The sequence below is a fragment of the Dermacentor silvarum genome, chromosome 1 (genome assembly GCF_013339745.2).
Source record: "Dermacentor silvarum isolate Dsil-2018 chromosome 1, BIME_Dsil_1.4, whole genome shotgun sequence".
NCBI lineage: Eukaryota > Metazoa > Arthropoda > Arachnida > Ixodida > Ixodidae > Dermacentor > Dermacentor silvarum.
Genome location: NC_051154.1, coordinates 367,420,247 through 367,439,174, shown reverse-complemented (window position 1 = coordinate 367,439,174; position 18,928 = coordinate 367,420,247). Strand labels below are relative to the sequence as shown.

The following is an 18,928-nucleotide window of genomic DNA, read 5'->3' as shown; positions in this document are numbered from 1 at the left end:
GAGCTGGAGCCATGGCCTCAAACTCACGGCGAACAATACGCGTTATATCTTCCCGGTCCTGTCGGCTGAACGAACCGCGGCGGGTCTTCGCACGAAGATGTCATCGCGGTGTTGGGCAATCTGTCGAAATTTTGAGGGACGCGGTGGCCTTTCACTTGTTCGAAGCGCCGGCACTCCCTTATAATTGCATCCACAGTGGCACAATCCTTACACATCAGGAGATTGAAGGCGTCGTCTTCAATACCTTTTAGTATGTGACCAATCTTGTCCGCCTCGGTCATGTTGTTATCAGCCTTGCGGCAGAGAGCCAGCACTTCCTGTATGTACACGACATAGGATTCCGTGGACGTCTCAGCGCGGCATGCAAGTTCTTTTTTTGCTGCCAACTGACGACCGACAGGTCTGCCAAACAGGTCTCGCATTTTTTCTTTGCAGACATCCCAGCTTGTTAGGTCAGCTTCATGCGTATCGTACCATTTCTTCGCAGTTCCTCGTAGATAAAACATCAGGTTTGCTAGCATCATTGTTGGATCCCACCTGTTGTTGTCGCAGACTCGCTCGTACATCGCAAGACAATCCTCGACGTCGGCGTTCGTGCCACAAAATGTCCCCGGGTCCCGCAGATGAGTCCGGATGACCGTTGGCATGTACTGCTGAGGCGTTGTCGGTTGTGTTGGTTGATCTGCCATTGTGGCAGCAGGTAGATGACGTCCGCTGCGAAGTTCCGTGATTGCACCCCGCACTTTCCACCAAAATGTTGCAGGAAAAAAGCAAGCCCACGAGTGTAAAAGAATGTATATTTACAAGCGAAGTATATGGCAGTCAGGCAATGGCCAGAGTCTTCGTTTTCCTGTCGTTAGTGTTCCCTTCTTCTTTCCCTTAACCGTAACAATATTTACAATATATTTACAAGGCGATGAAGCGCTGAACCTTATGGGCGAGAGCGCGCCAGATCAAAAACGTCTTCATCGACACTCCTCTTGAGAAATAGTCCCGTGACAATATTATTGCCCTTAGGTTAGAAGAACTGCTGAGGCTTATACAGTGCTGACTAACGACCATGTCGTCTGCTACCGAGGTCTTCCAGATAAGAGAACTTGGGGTAAGATTTCTAGTCCATAAGGACATAGCGGGCAACATTTATGAATTCTGCAGCATTTATGAGAGGGTAGCAGTCGTAATAAAGTTGAATAGGAAGTATATAATGAAGGTAGTACATGCCTATGCCCCAATCTCCAGTCACGATGATGAAGAAATACAACAGTTTTATGAAGATGTTGAATTAGCAATGAGAAAGGTGGTAATTCAGTATACTGTAGTCATGGGCAACTTCAATGCAAAAACAAGGAAAAAAGCTGGTGAGCAAGCAATTGACAAATACGGCATCGGTTCTAGGAACACTAGAGGAGAGATGTCGGTAGAATGCGCGGAAAGGAATAGGCTCTGAATAATGAGTACCTTCTTCAGGAAGCGCAGCAACAGGATCTGGAAAAGCCCTAATGGAGTAACAAGGAATGAAATAGATTTCATACTCTCTGCCGATCCCAGCATAGTGCAGGATGTAGAAGTGTTAGGAAGGGTAATGGGCAGTGACCATAGGTTAGTGAGGTGTAGGATTTCTCTTGGTTTGAAGAGAAAGAATAAAACTAGTCAAGAAACAGGCCAACCTAGACGCAGTAAGGGTAAAAGCAGGCTAATTCAGCCTGGTGCTCGCAAACAAATATGCAGCTTTAGAACAGGAAGGTGAAGACAACATAGAGGTAATGAATGAGACATTAACAGGCTGGTCTCAGAAGCAGCAATTGAAGTGGGAGGTAAGGCACTAAGGCAACAAGTTAGGTGAGCTCTCCTAAGTAACAAAAGACCTAATAAAGAAATGACAAAACATGAAAGTGGCAAACTCGAGAGATCAGATAGAATTCGCTGAACTGTCGAAACTGATCAACAAGAAGAAAGTGAGAGATATCCGAAATTACAACGTGGAAAAGATTGAGGACGCTGTAAAATATGGACACAGCATGAAATCAATGAGAAGAAAACTTGGCATAGGGCAAGGCAAAATGTATGCACTGAAAGATAAGCAAGGTAATATCGGCAATTTTTGATGACAGTAAAAACAGCGGAAGAATTCTATGCTGACCTGTACAGTTACCAGAGCAGCCTAGCTACTTTCAATCGAAGTAGTGATGAACAGGATACAGAGGCTCCTTCTATAACTAGCGATGAAGTTAGAAGGGCCTTGAAAGACATGACCAGGGGAAAAAGCTGCTGGAGAAGATGGAATAAAAGTCAATTTAATCTAAGATGGAGGGGATGTTTTGCTTGAAAAGCTTGCGGCCCTTTGTACGCAATGCCTCATGACTTCCAAGTGTACCAGAGAACTGGAAGAATGCCAACATCATACTAATCCATAATTAGGAAGTTGTTAGAGAATTGAAAAAATATAGGTCTGTTAGCTTGTTTTCAGTACTGTATAAAATATTCACCAAGGTAATTTTCAATAGAATCAGGCAACACTTGACAGCCAACCAAGAGAACAGGCTGGCTTGAAGATAGGATATTCTACGATGGATCATATTCATGTCATCAATCTGGTAATAAAGAAACCTGTGGAGTACAATCAACCTCTCAATATGGCTTTCATAGATTATGAAAAAGAATTCGATTCATAGACATACCAGCAGTCGCAGAGGCATTGCGTAATCAAGGAGTACAGGACGCATACGTAAATGTCTTGGCAAATAATCACAAGGAATGCACAGCAACCTTGCTTCTCCACAAGAAAAGTAGAAAGTTATCTATCACGAAAGGGGTCGGGCAAGGAGACACAATCTCTCCAATGCTATTCACTGCATGCTTAGAAGTATTCAAGCTCTTAGACTGCGAAGGCTTAGGAGTGAGGATCAACGGCGAATATCTCGGCAACTTTCTATTTGCAGATGACGTCCTGTTCAGCAACAATGGCGACGAATTACAACAAATGATCGAGGACCTTAACCAAGAAAGTGTAAGAGTGGGGTTGAAGATTATTATGCAGAAGACAAAGATAATGTTTAATAGCCTGGCAATAGAACTAGAATTCAGGATCGCCAGTCAGCCTCTAGTCTGTAGAGGGGTATGTTTATCTAGGTCAATTACTCACAGGGGACCTTGATAATGATGAGGAAATTTACAGAAGAATAAAATTGAGGTTGGAGTGCATATGGCAGGCATTGCCAAATCCTGACTGGGAACTTGTCACTGTCATCGAAAATAAGTGTACAATCACTGCATTCTACCGGGGCTAACATATGAGGGAAAAACTTGGAGTAACCTTAACAAAGAAGCTCAAGAACAAGTTACGGACCACACAATGAGCGATGGAACGAAAAATGTTAGGCCTAGCGTTAAGCAACTGGAAGAGAGTGGTGTGGATCAGAGAACAAACGGGGATAGCCACTATTTAGCTGACATTAAGAGAAAGAGAGCTGGCCAGGCTATGTAATGCTAGGGTAGATAACTGGTTGACCATAAAGTTAAAAATCGGTGCCAAAAGAAGGGAAGCACAGTTAAGGATGGCAGAAAACTAGGTTGGCTGACGAAGTTGGGAATTTTGCAGACGCAAGGTTGGAATCGGCTAGCGCAAGAAAAGTAATTGAAGATCGCAGGGAGAGGCCTTCATCCTGCAGTGGACACAAATATATGCTGATGATGATGCAGGAGGAAATTAACAATCTTGGGTCAAAAGCAACAAAAAATGGCTTGCTTGGCTTCCGCAGTGTCATACGGTGTTGCCGCAAGCAGCTGGACCCATAACAGCTATTGTCTGATTTCGTGGTTGTGAGAACATTCTCAGTAGTACGCTTAATACTCATTCGAGTTAAATAACTTAAATATATGTATGTCTGCGATATTGGTCAGAATAACCATTTCATCTTCACTCTGCCGGTCTAAAAGTTGTTGCGTGTTGCTGCATCTGCTCCACGTGGTTTTAGAGACGAAAAGTGCAGCATAGATACCACGACTGTCACGGGGTGCCATCACGAACAGTCTCTCATTCAACTTTTGGAGGAGTCCAAAGGGGGGAGGGGCATTGGTCCCTGGCACTCCTTTGCCTAGCTTCCAGTGTGCTAGTCGCTAGTGGAGATTAAAGTAGACTGGAAGCCGCTGACCGCTCCAATAGCTACGATCACTTCACTTGTTCTTGAAGGATTCGGAAATTTTTGCGGCAGGAGATTCATGAGGTGACACTACATAATTCTGTGATTAGATAACAAAGGGTCTCAGGGCACCTTTAACGGAAATCAAGTGTTCTTTCTTGTGTGAACAAGGTAATGACAAGGGAGCCCACTGTTTCAAGGCCTTTGAAATATTGGTAGAAAATGCTCTGCTGTGTCACTAAATTCTTGGCTCAAAGGCTTTCGAAAAGGCCTGCGTGACACTGGCATAACTGAATGAGGCAGCATGCTATTTATTTGTGCACTCGGTGTCAAGCATTTGTTGTTTGTTTGACGGAGATTGCTTCTGGCAGTGATCACGTGGTGATGCTGATGGTTAAGGGCTACGTTCTGACCATGGGATGCGGAGAGCAAGGACAGCTGGGACGAGTGCCTATGGGAACGACCTTGCACCGAGCATGCTGCACTTCACTACACCTGCTTAAGCCCACCAATGTCTACATACCGAAACCCCGTGGTAAGTAGACATGCGAGTTGAATTTACTTTGTTATATTCATTACTTTGCCAAGTATTTTTTTTTTTCATTCTTGTTCTGAAAAAGCAACTTAGTTCTATTTCAATGCGAATCCAAAAAAAAGAATGGTTCAAATCTGTTTCAACAGGGTTGCTTGTTTGCGTAACCTAATATTTATGTATAAAACACCATAAACTTTTTTCCTGCAAAAACTTAACATGCTCTTGTTCTACATGCAATGGCTCAAATTAATGGTATGCGTGCTGCCTTTAGGCTACTTTGACACTGTGTTTTTTGGACAAAAGTGCTGCCGAATTGTAAGTGCCAATGCTAGCTTCAGTGCAGTCACTTTGTAGCGTTTTCAAGGCCGAGTTCATATATAGCGAACTACTGGTACATTTTATGGAACTGTTGAGTTTGGTATAAACGGGTTTGGGGGGGGGGGTCTGTATTAAGAATCATTGCGGTTTACTGCTTGACTTAAATTTCTAGTGTTTTCATTAAATACTGTGGAACTGTACTTTGTGTTGTGCTTTTAAGTACGAGGTCGCGAGATCAAATCTCTTCCGCAGCGGCCGTATTTTGGTGGGGGTGAAAAGCAAAAATGCCCGTGTCCCATGCATTGGGGGCATGTTAAAGATCCCGTAGTGATCAAAATTAATCCGGAGTCCACCACTAAGGCATGCCTCATAATCAAATTGTGATTTTGGCACTTGAAACTTCAGATTTAAATTCAATTCAGAACTGAAATGTATTTAGTTGCCCTAATGTTTAATTTGTTTCATTTCCTTCAATGTGCACATACACTGTGTGCAGAAAAATGTTAGGCCAGTAGCCGAAGCTAGTTTAGGCCTGTATTTGTGTATAATTTGCAGCAGCAAAAACGAACAAAACTTTGAAAGTATAGTAATCTATGACACAGTCATCATGTATGTAAGTGAAAATAATTGTAAAATGACATGAAGGGAAAGGCAATACTATTATCACACAAAGCCATCTGATGCAAATATTAAAAACACAAAAAAGTGCTGTGCGTAAAACTGTAAATGCACAACAGAAACAAACAATTAAAGAATATGCATATTGTCGTTTTGTGCAATGTTATATCGCTCGATCTTTGTGAAATAAAATATTTGAAGGATGTATGTAAATTTGTTCACCATATTTGATCTCCAGTGGCACTAAATTATTTTTCCCCATTCTGTTTGCACTGATCATTTCTTCGTGCACATGTGACTGTCTGCCTGCCCAGGTATTGCAAGAGACTGGCAGTATTGAAGATAAAGCAGAAAATAAATAAATTAGCCACCAGCGGAGTTCCTAACACTTGCTTGTTTTCCTCCCCTTAGATTGTTTGTGTTTATTGTTTACCGCTGGTATCTAGTGTGGCATCATGTCCAGGTAGCAAGACACGAGCCTTCGACAGGATATGGGCTAGGGCATATACCACGTATGCGCTGCTATGTGAAACCGGCAAGCTGTACGCGTTCGGTCTGAACAACCACCACCAGATGGGGGTACAAGCGCACAGGTCAAACGACATTGGCCAAATTATTTCTGTACCTCGAGCACTGACCTCTTGTCAAGGGCATCGGTAGGTCATTTGTTTCTGTACTGCCAAGCCTGGTTACAAGAAACAAGCTCATTGGCAAAGAATAACCCGCAGAAGTGGATTAGCTTCTCTGGAGTTGTGCCACTTAGTGTGAGGTCGTGGGATTTAGATCCCTCGACATCATGGCGGCTGCATTTTGATGGGGCAAAATGCAAAAACGCCTGTGTCCTTTGCATTGGGGGCAGGTTAAAGAGTCCTTGATGGTCAAAATTAATCCAGAGTCCCCCAGTGTGCCTCATAATCAAATCGTGGTTTCTGCATGTAAAACCACTAAATTCAATTCAAGCAAAGAATAGTTAGGTACAGTCACCAATTAATAATTCAGACGCCGATAACTTGGTCATGCTTGATAATTTGGACTTCTCCTTGGCACCACTACTAACCCCAAAGAGTGAGGATGACCAAAATTTCGGACATCTTGTCAGCGCGCTGTGCGACAATTCACTCCAACTGCACGACCACATGTAATTTGGGCACTAAGTCTAGAAGAAATAGCAGTTTTTTTTTCACATGTTGCCGGCACGGTCGACGCCATGTCACCGGCACTTACTCGAAACTAACTAGTGAAACCTAGTCTATGTAGTAGTCGCCAATAGAGATTCAGTGCATGCATTGGCTGTACTTGCATCTCTGTAGTGACAGCATGAGAATAGTCGAGATACAGGCTGCAGTTTTGTATTGATGCCTTCCGCTCAATTCCATGCCACTCTTATCCACTGTTCATGGCTGATTGATCCTGTTGATGGCACATGCAGAGTGTTCCTCTGACTACTGATGAAGCATAAAAAAGAATATGTACCCAGTCGAAAAATTCCATGTTTACTCGATTCTAATGCGCCCTCGATTGTAACGCGAGTTTTTTTTTATTGGGTCACGGACAACGCTTTTTCGTGATAAAAAAAAATCCTTTGCAGTACCGCTCACCTCATGCTCTCATACAGAAATACAACTTTCTCTCATTTGGAAAGATAAAGATTTACTTCCGGTGCACTATAAAGTGCAATGAATAAAAGAAGTCACAGTTTCGCCCGAAAGGCAAAGCATCGATTGCGATAGCAGTTTTATCGGCCGTATAAAACTTGCAAACATTCACTTACTAAATAAATTTAACAAGCAAGGAGGTGACGCGCGCACAAGCAAACATGAAGACTTTGCACTCGTTGACCGTGGAAACTCCCTGTCAAAACGCTGGAGTGACGAAGCGCGGCAAGCGAATTTACCTTCGTGCTAGCATGCCTTTCGCTTCAACGCGACCCGGTGAAAACACAGCGCATGGCCGACTCTGCAAGTAGCAGATCGATTTAAAGATAGGGCCAAGGCGATTGTATTGCCGAAGCGGATCGTTGTGAAATACGTCCTGCTTTGGTGCACTGAAACCCTTCCACATTGCTTTGCTCGTGAAAATCCTCTCCTTTTGTGCCAGTCCTGCACACAAGTTTCGATTCTCCAAACGCCCGCTATGAGGCCTGATTTCCGTCCATCTCCGCACAAGATCCCTTTCCTTCTAAATGCGGCATCATGACGAACTCGGCACTTTATAGTGATAGAGCAGACGCAGAAAACGGGAAGACTAATGGCTAAGCAAGATTACTGCAGCACATGGGGGAAGCTACGGGAACTAGGCTAGATTGTAGCTAGGCTTGAAGCGTGTTCGAGGCGGCCATTTTCAAATGCCGACGGCTATATGGTAACTCAGATTTAGGGTCGTACTCGATTCTAACGCTCACACCATTTTTGGACCTGTTTTACTGGAAAAAAGTGCATTAGATTGGAGTAAATACAATACAACCTACCGTGTCTGGTGTTTTTTATCGTTTACGCCAGAGCGGTTTTCAGACCCGGGTCTGGTGTGCCCGTCCTGGTGTGTTTAGTGTCCCTTCCAAGGTGTTCATTTTGTGTTCGACGTAGTGGGCTTGGTGTGCTCGCCTGGTGCTTTCTGTATCCCAGAGTGGTGTCATCTTGGGACCATAGTGGTGCCGTCTGGTGCGTTTGCAAAATTCCACCATGCATCAAATATCTATGTATAATTATATTGTGGCAAAGAAGAGAGACATTAGTGGCTTCAACTCTACTGAATCAAAGGGCTAGTAGGTCGAGCACTCATGATCGGCAACGGCTCTCGTGCTTACAAGCTGTTACTGCGCTGACCGTTGACGTTGCGCTCCTCCAAGCTCTGCCAAATAAACACCTTTAGAATTGGTGGAGTGTGCTGGGTAACCTCAGCCAATCATTCTGGAACTCCAATCCCGTACCTTACCATCTACCATGCCTCAAGACGCCTCCGAGGAAACGACTCATCCCGCACCCACTGCGTGTCCCGGGGTACCTCGTCACCGCGATCCTATCTGCTCAGGAGTGAACGATACTGACGTGGACGAATGGCTCACGGTGTACGACAGGTTAAGCACCCATAACAAGTGGGACGAAGTGGTGAAACTGAGCCATGTTCTGTTCTACCTCGCTGGTGTGGCCAGCCTGTGGTATAATAACCATGAAGCAGAGTTCCAGACATAGTCTGAATTTAAGACTTCTTTTGCCGATGTATTTGGCTGCCCTGCTGTTCGCAATATACGTGCCGAGCAGTGTTTGCGAGAATGAGCTCAACAGCCAGGTGAAACATTCATCAGTTACATTTAAGATGTCCTGGACCTATGACAGAAAGTCAATTCAACCATGGCGGAGTCTGATCGAATCCAAAACATCCTGAAGGGCATTGAGGACGACACCTATAACAGGTGGGCATGGGAACAGTGGTCCTTGTACTGCGCTAAGACACTACTTCTTCATGCAGGCCCTGCTTGCGATTGCCCTGCCGTGGTTATCGCCGTCCACAGCTGACTTGTCGCACGTCAGTGCATCACTGCCAACAACGAGCTTCGTCAGTGCACTCGATCAACACACGCCGAGACATGACGCCCCCTGGGTACTCATCGAAAACCAACCAGCCCCATAGTCACCAACAGCAACTGCCGCCAACAGTTTTAATAAAACCATGAACGCCTGGACATCGGATTCAGTGGGCATGGGAACAGTGGTCCTTGTACCGCTCTAAGACACTACTTCTTCACCATGCAGGCCCTGCTTGCGATTGCCCTGCCGTGGTTATCGCCGTCCACAGCTGGCTTGGCGCACGTCAGTGCATCACTGCCAACGAGCTTTGTCTGTGCACTCGATCAACACACGCCGAGAAATGACGCCCCCTGGGTACTCATCGAAAACCGACCAGCCCCATCGTCACCAACAGCAACTGCAGCCAACAGTTTTAACCACGAACGCCTGGACATCGGATTCAGTGGGCATGGGAACAGTGGTCCTTGTACCACTCTAAGACACTACTTCTTCACCATGCAGGCCCTGCTTGCGATTGCCCTGCCGTGGTTATTGCCGTCCACAGCTGGCTTGGCGCACGTCAGTGCATCACTGCCAACAACGAGCTTCGTCAGTGCACTCGATCAACACACGCCGAGAAATGACGCCCCCTGGGTACTCATCGAAAACCGACCAGCCCCATCGTCACCAACAGCAACTGCCGCCAACAGTTTTAACCACGAACGCCTGGACATCGGATTCAGTGAGCATGGGAACAATCGTCCTTGTACCGCTCTAAGACACTACTTCTTCACCATGCAGGTGTGTACACAACCTTCACTATATGCTAAAAAATCTAACAACCGCTGTCTACTGCTGTTCCCATGCCCACGGGTCCTGTGCAATACTTTGAGCGAATGTTTTTCAATGGCATATCTATTGCTGTGTTACGGTGACATTGAAACTAACCCTGGACCTGCCACCCATACCACAGTGCCACAAGAATTTGATGACTTACCCGAAAATCCTGCTGAGCAAATGAATGCGCTATACATGTTGAAAGACGTGCACTCTCGCTCCTTGCAGATCTCTAAAAGTCAGTCTGACCTTGCCGCTGGTGTTAAAGCAATTAAAACCGGGCAAAAAAGCATTCACATGGAATTACTGGCATCTGGAAGCGGCTTGACAAATTAGAAGAAAAATCTAAAAAGCTAGATCACATGACAGAAGAACTAACAAAAATTAAAAAATCTGTGGAAGAACTAACCGATGTAAATAATCAGGTGCAATCCAGACTAACTGATCTAGAGGACAGATCACGACGGGACAACTTAATATTTCACGGAGTTCCAGATTTGAAAGAAACCTGGCAGGAAACTGAAGTAAAATTAACAAATTTCATTGCTACCGTTTTTGACAGATTTCCCAGTGAATCATTTCAAAGGGCGCACCGTTTAGGTAACTTTTCACCTACTAAGTGTCGCCCCATCCTTGCTAAGTTTACGGACTTAAAAATAAAAGAGAAAGTACTGTCACTACGTAATCAACTAAAGGATAAGAACATCACAGTCAGCGAAGACTTTTCAATTGCAACACGACAGGCTCGTAAAAAACTCATTGACTTTGGGAAAGCTCAGCTCGGTTCACCACTATTTAAGTTACGTTACAACAAATTGCTCATTAATAACAAATGCTACATGTATTTTTCAGAGTGATAAAGTTCTAGAGGTTAAAAAACGCCTCGATCATGCTAGTTATGCCCGTACTTATTCGGCTAGCACATCTACATAGGGACGCGTGAGGGGAGTTGGCCGCGAATCACGTCCTCAGGTATCAGTTCTTTTTTCTAACGTCAGAAGTGTACTAAACAAGTATAATTCTTTATCATCAGCTATTGACACCTGTAGCGCAAATATAGTTGCTTAACGGAAACATGGCTCCAAGCGCATGTCCGCGATCATGAAATCTTTGACGACGCGAACCGCTTTCACATATACCGCTGTGATCGGACAATGCGTAGGGGAGGCGGCGTCCTTCTTGCCGTCTCAAAGGACGTTCCTTCTTCATGCATTCATATTAACACTGAACTTGAATTAGTCTGGGCCATAGTAACCATTGGCTACCACAAGATTATATTAGGTTTATGCTATCACTCTCCCTCCTCAGCTTCAACATTTACCGATGAACTGCATGATGCAATGAATATAGTTTGTACACGATTTCCTTCATATCCTTCGTTTCTAATAAGAGATTTCAACTTTCCGAGTATAATATGGAATGCAAATCCATCCTATTCATTGCCGTCTTTGCCACAACCTTGTGAATTTCCTTACATATGTTCAGTTTTTTCTCTAACGCAACTAGTCATGTTGCTGACCAGAACATCAAATAATAGTACCAGCATTCTTGATCTACTACTGACTCAACCAGATTTCGCTACCACTATCACCTATGCACTAGGCATAAGTGATCATTCATTACTTTCGATTTCATTGAATGCGCCCTGTCCTAAGGCAAACAAAAAAAATAAAACGATACGGGACTACAAGAAAGCCAACTTTGACATGATTAACAGTGAAATAACACATTTTTTAGACATCTTTTTAAGCAATTTTGATACCCGTTCAGTGCAGTCGAACTGGGATGTGTTTGTAAATGAAGTCGAACGTCTAACAAATAAATATATCCCTAATCGCTTTATCACTTCAAACGCACATGCGCCATGGCACAATACTTATATCAAACGTCTATATAACCAAAAGAAACGTTTCTATCGTGCTGCCACATGTTTGCCTACTAACCACCCCCGCTGGTCTTCTTACAAATCTGCATCGACCATCTACATAGGTGCGCTCAAATCCGCTAAAGATAACTTTCTGACTCACGTTTTGCCATCTGTGTTACAAACTAACGCAAAAAAATTTTGCCGAGTCATTAACCCACCATCTGACAACCAACCATATTTCCTTGATCGACTCATCCGGTAACCAGATTAGTAAAAACCATTGCGCCACTGTTCTTAACGAATCTTTCATTAAATATTTTTCTGTGGATAGCCATAATGAATTACCTACTGTGAGCTCACACAATTATTTACCTATGTCATCAGTGATTGTCGAGCCACTTGGCGTCGTACGACTGATTGAAGCACTTAAGAATGATTCTCCTGGCTATGATGGTATTAACACAAAATTTTTGAAAAATACTAGTGCTTACACTTCCATTATACTAACAAAAATTTTCCAACAGTCTCTGGATATGTCTACACTTCCTAGACAATGGAAAATTGGGAAGGTCGTTCCACTGCATAAATCCGGTAATAACTTCTCAACTAATTACCGCCCTATTTCTTTAACTAGTATTTGTTGTAAACTGCTCAAGCACATAATTTTTACTAACCTAGTCAATTTTTTTAAATCTAATTCATTTTTCACGTCAGCACAGCATGGCTTCCGTAAAACTTATTCATGTGAAACACAGTTAATATCCTTTACGAATCACTTACATCAGATTCATGATCAATCATTGCTTGCCGGCTGCATTTTCCTCGACTTTTCAAAAGCATTTGATAAGGTTTGCCATAGACTGTTACTTTACAAGCTGCACCAACTAAATCTTGACAGTAACGTCTTAAAGTGAATTGCATGTTTCCTCACTAACAGGTCACAATCACTGCCCGTCACAATCACCAGCGATCACTGACCCGTCGATCTCTGCCGCGTGACGAACGCCTCGCTGGTTTGGCTGCCATGTCCGACCAGACAAGTTTGCTCACAGAAATGAAGGCGTTCGTCCGCGAGGAAGTTGCCCGGCAACTCTCATTGATGGATTTTTCACAGCTGCATCTGGTACACGCGCGAACGCCGAGTTTTGTGCCTTCAATTCACCGCATCATAGCACAAGAACTGCATGATGTTTTGCCTGAGCACCACCAGCACGTTTTGGCGGCTGCGCCTCACAGCTATGCTGAAGTCATGGCCAGGCCCCGACAGATCCCGACGGCTGTACCGCTCAGCTACGCACAAGTCGTCACCCAGCCCCAACAGGGACCTCTCACGTATACCGAAGTCCTCGCTATGCTTCGACAGCAGCCTGCCATGCAACCACTTCACCCGCCGCCGCCCCGTCCAACACGTCTTCTCACATGGATGGGACCTGCCGCAGCGACTCGGTAGTGTACAGCGGACAATTGGCCGCAATGTTTTGTGTGCAGCTACGCAGGCCACGTTACACCAAATGTGCCAAGTCGTATGCTGGATTCACCGCACCTATATTACGATAATGAACCTTGTACTGCGTCACCATCATTCCGCCGGTCTGCCAACATCCGCCACTCACCTTCTCCACGTCGATGCCCCCCTTCACCGATGAAGCCTCGTCTCGAAGCTCGGGAAGAGGAAAACTAGTCATCGCAGTCCATGAGGCAAGGGCTGTGACGCCGTCGAAACGCGAAAGTCCTCAACATAGCCCGACCAATGTAATAGACGTGTTAGTTGACGGTGTGCGCATATCTGTCCTTGTAGACACCGGAGCCACTGTATCACTTATGGACGCAAAGCTTTGTCGCCTCCATCGAAAGGTCACGGCGCCCCTTGCTGGATTGTCTCTCCGTACACCAGGCGCGCAGCGTATTCACCCGATAGCGGCGTGCACCGCTAGTGTTCTCATCGAGGACGTTGTATACACTGTCGAATTTATGGTAATTGTATCGTAATTTCATCGCCGCTTTTATAATCGAAAAGGTCTGCTGCTATCTTTTGCGACAGTGAACGTCAAACAGGGCTCCACAGCTATTTTCGTCTGTAACCCCATACCTGCCAACTCTCCTGAATTGTCCGGGAGCCTCCCGAATTTTTCTCACATCTCCCGATTGTACGGACGCGACCTCAAATCTCCCGAAAAGTAGTCACCACAGCACAGCGTTTTTTTTTTGTTCTGCATTTTTTTGATGCCCTATCGCTGTGATCATATTACTCCCTGTAATATAACCATGCGAGAAAGCAGTGCGGGAGCACTTATTCACCAGCATACACCTTGAATTCTGGTAGCGGCCGCCGGCACCGCCACGAACGCGAGCAACCGACGGGCACTGCCCATAGAGTTTCACACTATAAAATTGTTATAGTGAGAAACTCTATGGCACTGCCATTATGTGCCATATTGAATTTTCCGGATTGGCTTGTCTCTGGCTGGCTCATGTTTTTTAGCAATCCAGTCGTTAATCGATCGTGAGTGCGCTACCGTAAGTGCAATATGCTTTTGGCTTTGTCAGGTTGTCAAGTGAAGTGCGGAATGCCAAACTACTCTTTGTTTCCCCGAGTTGAGTTGGAGCGATAGATGACGCTTTCATAAGCCAAGAATAAGTACTTGCAAGTATTTATGAAATCATATACGACGGACTTTGCGTGCTTTGTCACTTCGCGGAGAGGTGACAAGTATGTACTCTCTACCACGTGCACCGTTTCGCACGGTGGCACAAAATTGCTTGACTCCCCCCTCCCTCTTGTGCGGCAGCCTCCGAATTTTTATGTTGCTAGGTTCGCAGCTATGTTAAACCCCTTGTCATACCCCGTGATGCCGCTTCAAGGCAAATTTCTTGGCTATGCGGAAGCGATCGACGCCGTAAATATTAAGCATGCTCCCGAAGACACGACCTGCGCCAGTTGCAGCACTCTCTGTTCTCTCTCTACGTCTGACCCTTTGCCCACAGCCACAGGTGTGTTCGATTCATCTATTGCTGATGGTCTCACCCCAGCTCAGTGTTCTCAGCTTCTGCTCATCTTAAAAGAATTTCGTTCTTCTTTTGATGTCGGGCAACCTTCCCTGTTCCGGACGTCCGCTGTCACGCACCATATTGACACTGGCTCCCAATCGCTATTGTGGCAATGCCCATATCACGTCTCTGCCGCAGAACGTCGCATGATTAATGAGCAAGTCGACGACATGCCCATATCGTGAAGTGAAGTGATCCAACTCTAAAACAGTCCATGGGCATCTCCTGTCATCCTTGTTACGAAAAAAGATGACTGTACGGTTCTGTGTAGACTATCGGTGCCTGAACAAGATCACTCGCAAAGATGTATACCCACTACCGCGAATCGATGATGCTATCGGTGGCCTACAAGGAGCAGAATTCTTTTATCTCTAGATTTACGCTCCGGCTATTGACAAGTGCCCATGGCTGACACCGATAGGCCGAAGACAGTCTTTGTCACACCCGACAGCTTATACGAATTTAACGTCATGCCCTTTCGACTTTGTAATGCGCCAGCAACCTTTGAACACATGATGGACACAGTTCTGCACGGTTTGAAGTGGCACACATGTTTATGTTACCTAGACGACGTTGTTTTTGCCCCTGATTTCACCACGCACCTTCAACGCCTCCGGCGTGTTTTGACGTGCCTAACAAATGCTGGCCTACAACTGAACCTAAAGGAGTGCCGATTTGCATCGCGGCAGCTCACGATACTGGGTTACGTCGTCTCGAAGGATGGAATTCTCCCCGATCCAGCCAAACTTCGTGCCATCGCCGAATTCCCAAAACCGACGTCCGTCAAAGAACCACGCAGTTTCGTAGGCTTGTGTTCCTACTTCAGGCGCTTCATTCGTAATTTCGCCACCGTCACATCGCCTCGACGAAGCTCCTTGGGAAGCAACGGACCCCTCCATTCGTGGTCATCTGAGTGCGCCAAAGTGGTCGCAAAGCTCCGTCGTCTGCTGACGTCTCCTCCCATTTTGCGCCACTACGACCCAACTGCACCTATTGAGGTACACATGGATGCCAGCGGTGTTGGCCTCGGCGCTGTCCTAGCGCAGTGCAAACAAGGGTTTCCCGAGTATTTTGTGGCATATGCAAGCCGTACGCTTACTAAGACCGAGACCAATTGCACCGTCACAGAAAAAGAATGCCTGGCGATCATCTGGGCACTTAATAAGTTCCTGCCCTATTTGTACGGTCGCAAATTTGATGTCGTCACGGACCACCATGCATTATGCTGGCTGTCGTCGTTGAAGGAACCCTCAAGCCATCTCGCCCGCTGGGCACTTCACTTGCAGGATTACGATATCCGCAGTACTGTACCGCAACGGATGCCAGCATGCTGACACTGATGCCCTCTCATGTTCGCCCTTGCCTGACGACAATGCATGCTGCTCACTACCCCAGCTTGACGTTTCTTCCATCGACATCGGGACCATCCCTTCCAAGCAGCGCAAGGACCCCTGGATTGCCTCCATCATCGACTTCCTTGCTGATCCGTCATCGCAGCCAACCGCTCGTGCTTTGTGCCTTCAAGCTCGCCATTCGCGGCGACCTGCTTCACCGACGCAATTACACCTCTGACGGCTGCCAGTGGATATTAGTAGTACCTCGAAGCCTCTGTTCTGAGATCTGCGCATCATTCCACTCTGATCCACAGTGTGCACACTCGAGACTTCAAAACCTACCAGCGCCTCCGACAACGCTACTACTGGCGAGGAATGTACAACTACGTTCAAAAGTTTATTTGCTCATGCCCCAACTGCCAGCGCCAGAAATCTTCACCCCAGCTCTCGCCAGCTGGTCTGCAGCCTCTACCCTGCCCTAACCGGCCGTTCGGCCGCGTTGGGATCGATCTGTATGGACTTCTTCCTTTGACATCAGCTGGTAACCGTTGGGCCGTTGTTGCAGTCGATCACCTCACACGATACACCGAAAGAGCCGCCCTTCCAGCAGCTACAGCACGCGACGTTGCCACATTCCTGCTTCGCTGATTCATTCTGCAGCATGGTCCACCTCAAGAACTGCGCAGCGATTGCGGACGCGTCTTCCTGTCGGAAGTAGTTGAAGCCATTTTCAGAGTGCCACATTCATCGCACAACTACGGCGTACCACCCTCAAACGAATCGCCTCATGGAATGGTTTAACTGTATGCTCCGTGATACGCTTTGAATGTATGTCGCCTGCGACCACACGAACTGGGACGCCATCCTACCCTTCGTCACCTACGTGTATAACACCGCTACGCAGACCACCACTGGGTTTTCACCCTTTTTCTTACTGTATGGTCGGCACCCTTCGCACACCATCGACAATTCTGCCGTACCAGCCAGATGCATCCGAGTTCGTACCTATTTCTGCAACGGTCAGACATGCAGAAGAGTGCCGCGACCTCGCTCAGGCCTTTACTACCAAAGATGAAGAGCGCCAGAGGAGCATTATCGGTGACGCCACTTTCAAGGTCACCTTCGATCCGGGAGCGCTCGTGTGGCTCTCAGTCCCTTTCACTGCCCCTGGCCTCTCATCAAAACTGGTTCCGAAGTATGAAGGCCCTTATCGTGTCATCGAACACGCATCTCCTGTTAACTATGTAATAGAACCAGTAGAGCCATTCTGACATGCACCGTCGTGGACGAGACACTGTCCGTGTCGACCGTCTATAGCCTTAGTACTACCCTATCATTGTGACGTACTGTTAGGTTGCTGGACGGCTCCCTTATCACTCCCAGGGGTCATTGTAGCGAAGAAGAAACACGTTAGTGGGTTTAGCGCTAGCTGGATCAAAGCGCTAGTGGATCGAGCGCTCTTGATCGGCAACAGCTCTCGTGCTTGGAAGCTGTTACTGCACTGACCGTTGACGTTGCGCTACTACAAGCTCTGCCAAATTAACACCTTTAGAATATTAAGAATGCATGGACCACATTACCATTGTTTTATGCTGCAGTATGCACACTTTCTATGATAACCAATTCGTTTACATTTATTCTGTAGATGCTAACTTTCTGTAATATGGGAGCCAAAAAAGCAGTGCAAATATTTTTTTATTCAGTACAATAAATTAACATTGATTTTGCTATGAAAATATGAGCATAAGATAACTTAAAGGGCCCCTAAACCACCCAGAGGTCGAAATTTAGTTGTGGTGTTGCAGTTGTGCACAAGTCTACAACGAACACGTAGCCGCGAGAATTTTTTGAAATGGTGCTGTAATAGCGGAGTTACACGCGTTTGATGATCGAAAAACGGCCCTCGCTCGTTTCACTCTTTCCTTCACTACGGCTGGTGTCTCCTCCTCGCCGATTGCTGCTCCAAATGTGATGTGACATACGTCATTGCCAACGCGCTTCTCAAAACACTGCCTACTTCCGGTAAGGCACGTACACGCTAGCCATGCTAGCGGCACATATGCGGACGATCATACAGCCTCCACTCTGCCGTGCGAGAGGTGTCCAAAGTAGATGACAGTTCGGCCGGCGCCCCGCCCGCTGCACGATCAACGGGCCAATCGACGACTGCGAAGCTGCGTGCCTCTGCCACCGGCAACAAAAACATCGGCTGCAGCTGAGCGCGCGGCTACCGACGGGAGATGACCGGCTCGGCTGTGCTCACATCGTAGCCGACGGCGCTGCTAATATCAGCATATTTTTCTTCTTTGTGTACAATTATTGCAAAGAGCGATAACTACAATAATAAAATGTTGTGGCTTGTGAGCGTCGGTAATTCATTTCGAAGCGCCGTCCGCTTTAGCTTTGAAGGGAATCGGAAAAGGCCTAGCGACGATATCAGCACCGTCGAGCGATCGGCGGTGAGGCTGCCGCACAAATCAGTCCTGGTCTCATCCTCTCTACGTAGGGCAAGGAAATCTTGTCGCTCGCGAGCAAAACCGCTGTCGAAAGGAGGCCCGCGAATGGCAAACGGTGTGTGGCGAGTTAGCGTGCCGGTAACGTGGACGTGAACTCGGCACTTCTCGGCTACCCGCTGTAGCTGCGGTGCTGGCGCGTGTTATGCGAAGTGTGCTGCTATAGACCCTGTGTTGCGCGCACGTCTGGAAAGGCCAACACTGTCGCACTCTGTT

At 46.4% G+C, this 18,928-nt stretch overlaps 1 protein-coding gene across 1 annotated transcript in view; it reads left to right on the top strand.

Moving 5' to 3' along the window:
- LOC119445321 (regulator of chromosome condensation-like) overlaps positions 1-18,928 on the top strand; it is an 87,729-nt gene that overhangs the window by 25,281 nt on the left and 43,520 nt on the right. The window contains exons 6-7 of the mRNA XM_049663004.1: positions 4,497-4,674; positions 6,074-6,266. Of these exons, the coding sequence (XP_049518961.1) occupies positions 4,497-4,674; positions 6,074-6,266 (371 nt within the window). The remainder of the gene's footprint in view (positions 1-4,496; positions 4,675-6,073; positions 6,267-18,928) is intronic.